Source organism: Crocuta crocuta, unplaced genomic scaffold (genome assembly GCF_008692635.1).
Source record: "Crocuta crocuta isolate KB4526 unplaced genomic scaffold, BGI_CrCroc_1.0 scaffold971, whole genome shotgun sequence".
In the NCBI taxonomy this organism is placed as follows: domain Eukaryota; kingdom Metazoa; phylum Chordata; class Mammalia; order Carnivora; family Hyaenidae; genus Crocuta; species Crocuta crocuta.
Genome location: NW_027527401.1, coordinates 527976 through 536317, shown reverse-complemented (window position 1 = coordinate 536317; position 8342 = coordinate 527976). Strand labels below are relative to the sequence as shown.

Here is an 8342-nt window from a genome sequence, read left to right as displayed (position 1 = left end):
CGCCAGCTCCGCACACCCCCCACCCCCGCCAGCCTGACCACACTCCCCTCTCCCCGTCAGCTCCTCGGACTCCGGACACACTCAGCCTCCCTGTCCACTGAGGACGGCCTGGACAGTTCCTGGTCCATGACGCCAGGTGACACCAGTCACCCTGAAAACTCGGTGGGGCTGTGCGCGCCCTGGGACGGTGTTGGTGTGGAATGCAGGCGCGCACTAGGTAGGCAGACAAGACCCCGGGAGGCAAGGCCACTGGGAGACAGACGGAGGCGGAGGGACGGACGGATGACAGCTTTCCCCAGGATGACCTTTCATACTCTTCATGGTGATGAGCACACATTAGCTACACAAACGCTCTCGCTTTTAACCTGTGAGGTGCCCCAGAGACCCCGGTAAGGCAATGGGGGAGCGGCCCCCCATCAAGAACAACTCTAAAAGCTATGTTAGAGATATGTTCCCGGACGAAGGCTGGGGGGGGCTCAGTCGGTTAAGCGTCCGACTCTTGATTTCGGCCCAGTTCATGGTCTCAGAGCTTGAGTCTGAGCCCAAGGCACCCAGCATGGAGCCTGCTTGGGACCATCTCCCTCCCTCTCTCTGCCCCTCCCCTGCTTGCACATGCTCGGTCGCTCTCTCTCTCTCTCAAAATGAAAAAAAAAAAATTAAAAAAATTAGTCTCAGGGCCCCAGAGATGTCCCGCCTTCCCTTCCACTTCCTGCCACCACTGAGCAGCCCGTGTGCGGAACCAGACTCAGAAACCAAAGAAAGGCTAAATCAGGAATTCGGTGCCCACGTATGAGACAGCAGTGTGGGGGCCCTTCAGCAGAGACCCAGAGCCCTGCCAGCTTCCAACGGAGCGAGGCCTCTAACAACTGACCCTCTCTGGAGTAGCGCTGGTGGGAGCTTCCAGAGGTTTCCTACCATGTCTAGCCTTCAATGAGAAATCCACAGAATGCGGGGAAACGAGTGATAAGAAGCCAACTGACAAGACGACGTTAAATCGGACCCAAGGTGGTCCGTCCCAGACCGTGGCCGCCGCCCGCGGAGCGCCGGCTCTCCACACGCAACGGGGGCTGCGCCAGAAAACCAGAATCCGCAGGATGGGTCAGACCCCAGACGGGGGACTGGTGTCCCTGGAGGGGACGGAACAGCGCAGGCGACAGGAATTTCAACCTGGAAAATAGCGCCAAGTATCCAGACTGGAGCAGAAAAAGGAAATCCAAGAACCACGGAGAGTAAAAGTGACAGAGAACGCGGGGCAAGCACGACCGGGGTCCCCGGAGCCGGGGCGGCAGAGCTCCGAGCTGAGAGGGAGAGGGCGGGCCCTGAGCACGCCCCCGGGCGGAGGCCCTGGGGTCCCGGAGGCTGAGCCTGCGCAGGCGGCTGCTGGAATCTCTAGCCCTGAAGGCAGCAGCCCCCATGCTCGTGATCAAAGGGAAATTAACAGAATCGAACGGCTGGGAAAACAGAGAAACACAGGAGATTGGCGGGGACGGAGGGGAAATGGCCAGTAAGGGGGGGGGATGACGCCCCAAGACGGCACTGGACTGCACGCGGCAGGACACAGTCTAAGGCCGGATAAGAAGCCAAACCTGAGACACAACGTGAAACAAAAAGACAGAAAGGTTGGAAGCCACGTGCAGATGACACAGTGCGTCCCTGCCGACGGGCGGCCGGGCCGACCTGAACGCGCGCCGACACTCCCGGCGCCGAAGGGGACGGAAGAATCACCGTGAGACGCCGGTCTGACGGGAACATGAGGACAAGTGTGCGGGATGTGACATAATTACCGGTGCGGTTCATTAGCGTGATTTTTTTCCTTCAGTGCGTGTGGGACATATTCTGGGGCAGAAAGTAATTCTCGACGAATTCCAGGGCACTGAGGTGGTCTGAAATTTGCGGGGCACTTTGTTTAGAAATTTCAACAAAAATATGACCGGAAGCTGAGCGACGTACTGCTGCACAAGCCAAGGGTCAAGGAAAGAAAACACAACTCAGTAATATGATTAGAAAACCGTTTTAGTGAGTGACAGTGAGAATGCGTGAGAGGAGACGAAGCCGCCGGCCCGGGAAGAACACAGCCCCAAGCGCACTTATTGTATAAGACTGAGAAGTCCATCATCTGAAGACCTGTCCTTTTTTTTTTTTAAATTTTTATTAGTGTTTTTAGAGTGGGGGAAGGGCAGAGAATGAAAGGGACAGAGGATCCAAAGCAAGATCAGTGCTGAGAGCAGAAAGCCCGACGCGGGGCTTGAACTCATGAACCGTGAGATCATGACCTGGGCCAAGAGTTGGACGCTTAACCAACTGAGCCACGCAGGCGCCCCTGAGATCTTTCTTTTTTTTAAAGAAAGGGGCGCCTGGGTGGCTCGGTCGGTTAAATGTCCAACTTTGGCTCAGGCCATGATCTCACAGTTCATGGGTTTGAGCCCCCCGTCAGGCTCTGTGCTGAACGCTTGCTTGAGGCCTGGAGGCTGTCTTCATATTCTGGGTCTCCTTCTCTCTCTGCCCCTCCCCTGCTTGTGCTCTGTCTCATAAAAACAAATAAATGTGATAAAATTTTTTTATAAAGAGCTCCTTAACGATATAAACGGCATCCTTAGGTCGTGGGCTGCATGAAACACACGAGGGTACGGATCTGCGCACGGCACCACGCGCTGCCCCTGCTCCAGACGTCAGGGGGACCTTAACAGGGTGTCAGGGACGAGTTCACGCCAATAAATCAGGAAACCGGATGCAGCCGACAACTGGCCAGAGAAGCAGAATCGCGCTTCAAGACGGACCAAGTCTCCCAGGCCACTAAGAAAACATAAAAGTAAAAAAAGCGGGAAGGAATTCTCGGTTCGTTTCAGAAGGTGGGTAACCCTGGCAGAGGCGTGAGGTGCTGCCTGACGGGACATCAGACGGCGCTCTCCACACCGACACGCGGCCGCCCCTGAGACAGGTGTGCGCCCCGCCTCCTCCGCTGCAGGCGTCGGGGGTCTGCCCGGAGCCCACGCTACGTGTGCTGCGTGTGCTGGCAGCTTTCCTGGCGCTGAGGCTGGAGCTCAGAATGACCGTGCGGGCTGCGTGGCCAGGCAGGTGGCTCCCGTCCACACTGCCTGAGGCCCCTTCCAGGGGACGGACACTGAGAAGGGCTTCACACCTCACACTAGTCACCAAAACAGGGCAAAAAAGAAAAAAAAAGGAGGTGGCTGAATGCAGAAATTCAATCATAACTAGGCTGAACTTATTCCAGAAACGCAAGTTTTTGTTTGTTTTTTTTAACATTCAAAAAAGCAATCACTGTAACTCAGAAAAGTAACGGATAGGAGAGGAAAGCTGTATGCCCATTTCCATATTTAAAGACACGGCTTTTGTGAAAATTCAACACTTAACTTATGGAAATTAAAAAACCCCCTCTGAACCTAGGAAAAGAATGTCCTTAACCTCATAAAGCACATCACAAAAGCCTAGAGCAAATAACCTACTTCAAGACGGAATATTGAAAATGTGTCCTGAGCTTGGAGAGGAGATGGGGGGGGTGGGGCAGACGCTCTGGCTGGTGCGGTGGGGCAAGAAGGAAGTAAAACGGTCATGAACAGAAATAAAACCACCATTGCCATCAGGTGACAGGACCGTCATGGAGGAGATCAGAGAATCTGTCGGTAAACTGTCGGAAAAACAAGTGAGTGGCGGCCAGATTTTTAATACTTTTTAAATTTTTATTATTTGTTATTTATTTATTTAATTTCTGAAAGAGAGAGACAGCGTGAGCATGGGAGGGTCAGAGAGAGAGAGGGAGACAGAATCGGAAGCAGGCTCCAGGCTCCGAGCTGTCAACACAGAGCCTGACACGGGACTCGAACCCACGAACCACAAGATCATGACCTGNGAGCCCCGCGTCGGGCTCTGTGCTGACTGCCAGCTCGGAGCCTGGAGCCTGTTTCAGTCTGTGACTCCCTCTCTCTCTGACCCTCCCCTGCTCACGCTCTCTCTCTCTCTCTCCTAGAAACAAATAAAACATTAAAAAAAAAAATTAAAAAGATCATGACTTGAGCTGAAGTCAGACGTTTAACTGACTGAGCCCTCCAGGTGCCCCCAGATTTATTTTCAAATAATAAATCCAATTTGTTCCTGTATACAAGAAACAATGGGGGAAAAAAGAAATACTATGAAGATTCAAACAAAAAATGAAATACTAGGAATTAATCTAACAACAGACGTGCAGAGAATTATAAAACAATCCCAAGAAAAAAAACAAAAAAGATGTAAATTAAAGGAAGGAAACACCCAATATGGTAGGGATCTCAGTGCAAGCCTGATCTGCAGAGTCAACCCAATCCCGGCAGGTACTTTTGTGTGGCGTTTGACAAATATAAAAATGCAGAAAAAAGGCAGGGCAGCCGTACAGGCCGGGCCCAGAGGCAGACCTTACACAGGGACCGGGCGGTGGGCACTGCCACGGGGGCCAGCAGAGAGGGAGGGGGAGGGGCAGGGCTGGGATGGCGCTCACAACACGGGGTCGGCAGGGCGGTGCCGGAAAAGGTGGTCGTCTCAGTGAAAAGTGGTAGAGCCACCGGCAAGCTGGGTGGGAAAAAGTAAAATTGCGGGCCCCAGATCACAGCACACTGAATTATCGATTCCACGCACACTACAGACGTAAACGCCTTAACGCCTTTAATACGAAAACAGGAGCGTCGAATCTTGTCTGTTGGGAGAACGGACTTCAGGAAGAGGGGGCGCTGGGACAGCCCTGGGGTTGGGCTGGATTTGGAGACACAGGCCTGAACCCGGGTTTTTTTTTTTGTTTTTTTTTTTTTTGAGAGAGATAGAGACAGCATGAGCAGGGGAGGATCAGAGAGAGAGGGAGGCACAGAATCTGAAACAGGCTGCAGGCTCTGAGCTGTCAGCACAGAGCCCGATGCGGGGCTTGAACCCACGAACCTCAAGATCATGACCTGAGCCGAAGTCGGACGCTCAACCAACTGAGCCGCCCAGGCGCCCCATGAACCCGGGGTTTTTAAATATGTGAATCCCAGCTCCAACGGACAGGAGAGCGGGACGACAAACGCGCAGACTTTGGCGCCTCGCCGGTGGCTTCTCCACGCCACTCCCACTGAAAGGGAAGACAGCTGGATCCTTGCTACATTTTTGCTGACCAAGATGAAACATGCTCTAGAAAACTCTCTCCACTCACATGGAAGAAACACTAAACGAAGGGCCACTAGCCATCTCTGATAGAGGCCAGCCTGCAAACGTAGGGGTTAAGGAGTCAGTGACGAACCCAGGCGGGATCGTCAACAGCCAGGGAAACCCCATGGCTCCACCCGGCCAGGGTCCCATACCGCCAGCGTGAGGCCACATGGGCTTCAGGTGCTTCCCGAGAGGACACGCCGGGAGGGACCCCCCGCACAGGTTCCCCCAAGATGCGGCTGAAATGCACAACCTGAACCCAAACAGAGGGACGGTCTGCAAAATGGCTAAACCGTGCTCTTCAGAAGGAGAAGGGTCACGAAGGGCAAAGGCCGAGAAGAAGACGGCTGAGAACCAACACAAAATGCGCCGTATGCGTCTGAGCTGGACACGGGCTTGGGGAAAACTGCGCTGCTCTGGGGGATGACATGGGGACACGTGGAGGGACTCAGACACAGGCCGTGGGGCGGCACACGTCACCGCCCGGCCTCCTGCGCGGGGAGCCCGTGACCGTGTTTACGTAAGAGACTGTCCTCGTTGCAGGAAACGCTCAGGACTCAGGGGCAAAGGGACCCGTTCCCCGATGCCTTAAAGACCTCACAACCCCCCACAGAAAGAGAATCAGACGTGGCATGTCCTTACCCATGAGCGAGCCTGAGTAAAGAGCGCTGATCTTGAAACATTTTTATAAATTTAAAATGATTTCAACTTTAAATGGGGCGCCTGGGTGGCTCAGTCGGTTAAGTGTCCGACCTTGGCTCAGGTCATGATCTCACAGTTCGTGGGTTCAGGTCCTGCGTCGGGCTCTGTGCTGACAGCTCGGAGCCTGCAGCTGCTTCAGATTCTGTGTCTCCCCCTCTCTCTGCCCCTCCCCCTGCTCACACTCTGTCCCTTTCTCAGAAGTAAACGTTAAGAAAATAAATTAAACAAATAAGAACAAATAACTTCAAATCAGAGTTGTTTGTTTTAAAGAATGCCCAGAAGAACGCGACGTGGAGAAAGAGGGCTTTAAACAAAATACAAAAACTGCCGTTGCTAAAACGTGAACACATCTCACGACAGCAAGCCCGACGGAGGAAACGCAGGCGAGCTGGAGCCTGGGAGAGCACCTCCGGGACACGCGCCCAGGACACGGAGACACACAGGGAAGGACATCCAGCTCGGCCCACAAGAGTGGGGACGCTCTGGGCAGCAGGCTGCTGCGTCCACTGTTATGGGGTCCCACGTAACCAGCCACCGCGACAGACCTGGGGTGACAAACCGCAGGCGCTCCACAAGGTAACACTGACGACATCCCGTGTCCACGAGCAACCGACAGACACGGGACGGACCACGAGAAGGTGACCCTGAGGAGGAGAAAACCGATTAGCAGAGACACCTCAGGAAATGACACAGGACGGCGCCAGCGGCAGAGGCTTTAAACCAGCCACGGAACATGACCACAATTTTAAAGTTGTGCGAAAGAGGAGCCCATGGGCACCTGGGTGGCTCAGTCGCTTGAGTGTCTCTCTCTCTCTTTTTTTTTTTAATGTTTTATTTATTTCCGAGAGAGAGAGAGAGAGAGAGAGAGAGAGAAACAGGGGAGGGGCAGAGAGAGAGGGAGACACAGAATCCGAAGCAGGCTCCAGGCTCTGCTCCAGGCTCCGGTCAGTACAGAGCCCGGGGCAGGGCTTGAACCCACGAACCATGAGATCATTCGATCCCATGAACCGTGAGATCATGATCTGAGCCGAAGTCAGACTCTTAACCAAGGCGCCCCTGGAGTGTCTGACTCTTGATTTTGCCTGAGGTCATGATCCCAGGGTTGTGGGATCGAGCCCCGAGTCCAGCTCTGTGCTCACAGTGCAGAGCGTGCTTGGGATTTCCTCTCTCTCTCTCTTTCCTTCTTCCTTCTGCCCCCATCCCTTTTCGTTCTCACTCTCCCGCTCTCTCAAAATAAATACATAAACTTTAAAAAAACAAAAAAAAACAGGAACCCAATGAGGAGAGAAACAGGAAGTCAAAATAAGAACCAAACAGCACTGCAGAAAAGATCAGCAGGCATCAGAAACAGCAAGAGAAACAATTCAAGCAACAAACGGAGCCTCGGCAACCCAGGGGCATAAGCGCGTGTGATCAGGGTTCCGGACATAGGGCCACATGGGCACCTGAAGAAACCACGGTATAAACGCACGTGCCCGAAAGGCCCCACGGACAGCAGCAGAGGGAACGCAGAGGACACCACACAGGGGCACGGTGACATCAAGCGGAGGGCAGTCGGGGACAAAGGCAGCAAGCAGAGACACGGCACGCCCAGGGGACACACAAGGGCGACAGCTCCCCCCAGGAAAACAAAAGGCAGAACGCGAGCGCCCACCCAGAATCCCAGCACACGCACGCTCGCGGCCACAGGGACCCGGCCCGTGACAACGGACTGACTTCACTGCACGTAAGCCACACGTCACTACCGCAAACTAACAAACAGACGCTATAAAGACGTTTTCACGAGTTCTCAGAATTCACTGCTGCTCCGTCACTAGGACCCTGGGAAGCTCAAGTCTCCCAGAACGAATATGTGCAGTAACTGTCGAAGGTTTTTTTTCTCGTATTTTACGTTTCAAATTGTAAATATTTGAATATTTACAAATATTTCCTTGGAAGAAGAAATATTCCTTCTTTGAAGGAAAACCGGACGTCACGTGAAAGAGACAACAGAAGCCTGACCCGCGCCTCACACGAAACTTAACCCAGAACGGGCCAGGCGCCAAATGTGAGAGCCAACGCCGTGACACACCGAGAAGAAACTCTAGGGGGGAGTCCGTGTGCTGCTGTCAGGCGAAGACTTAGCGCGTGGTCCGTAGAGAAAAGACCTCTGACCCTCGAACAAGGTGACGCTAGCGGCACTGACCGCCGTCCTGGCCTTGAAAATCCACACGTCACTAGCGCACTGTTGGACCGAAGCCTCACGGGTCACACACAGTCGACTGACACACGGCCGGACGTTCCGTGTTCCTGCCCCAAGGTGAGCTGGAGGAAAGAAAACATTACCGAAAAGTCCTAAGGACGGGAAAACACACTTACGGCACCGCAATGCAGAAAATCCACGTTTAAGTGGATCCGAGCAGTTCAAACCCGCATCGTTCAGGGTCAGTTAACTAATCACTTAATTTCATCTATACCCAAAAGACTCCGTC

General features: G+C 53.6%; 1 protein-coding gene and 1 long non-coding RNA gene across 2 annotated transcripts in view; both read right to left on the bottom strand.

Moving 5' to 3' along the window:
- The window catches only part of NACC2 (NACC family member 2), a 31009-nt gene that overhangs the window by 13326 nt on the left and 9341 nt on the right, over window positions 1–8342 (bottom strand). The window contains exons 5-6 of the mRNA XM_077753187.1: window positions 2914–3104; window positions 1022–1127 (exon numbers count right to left, since the gene is read on the bottom strand). Coding sequence (XP_077609313.1) covers window positions 1022–1127; window positions 2914–3104 — 297 coding nt within the window. The remainder of the gene's footprint in view (window positions 1–1021; window positions 1128–2913; window positions 3105–8342) is intronic.
- Window positions 6173–8342, bottom strand: part of LOC144222498 (uncharacterized) — a 3998-nt gene continuing 1828 nt past the window's right edge. Inside the window, exons 2-3 of the long non-coding RNA XR_013332413.1 lie at window positions 7943–8175; window positions 6173–6515 (exon numbers count right to left, since the gene is read on the bottom strand). This is a non-coding gene — a long non-coding RNA (uncharacterized LOC144222498). The remainder of the gene's footprint in view (window positions 6516–7942; window positions 8176–8342) is intronic.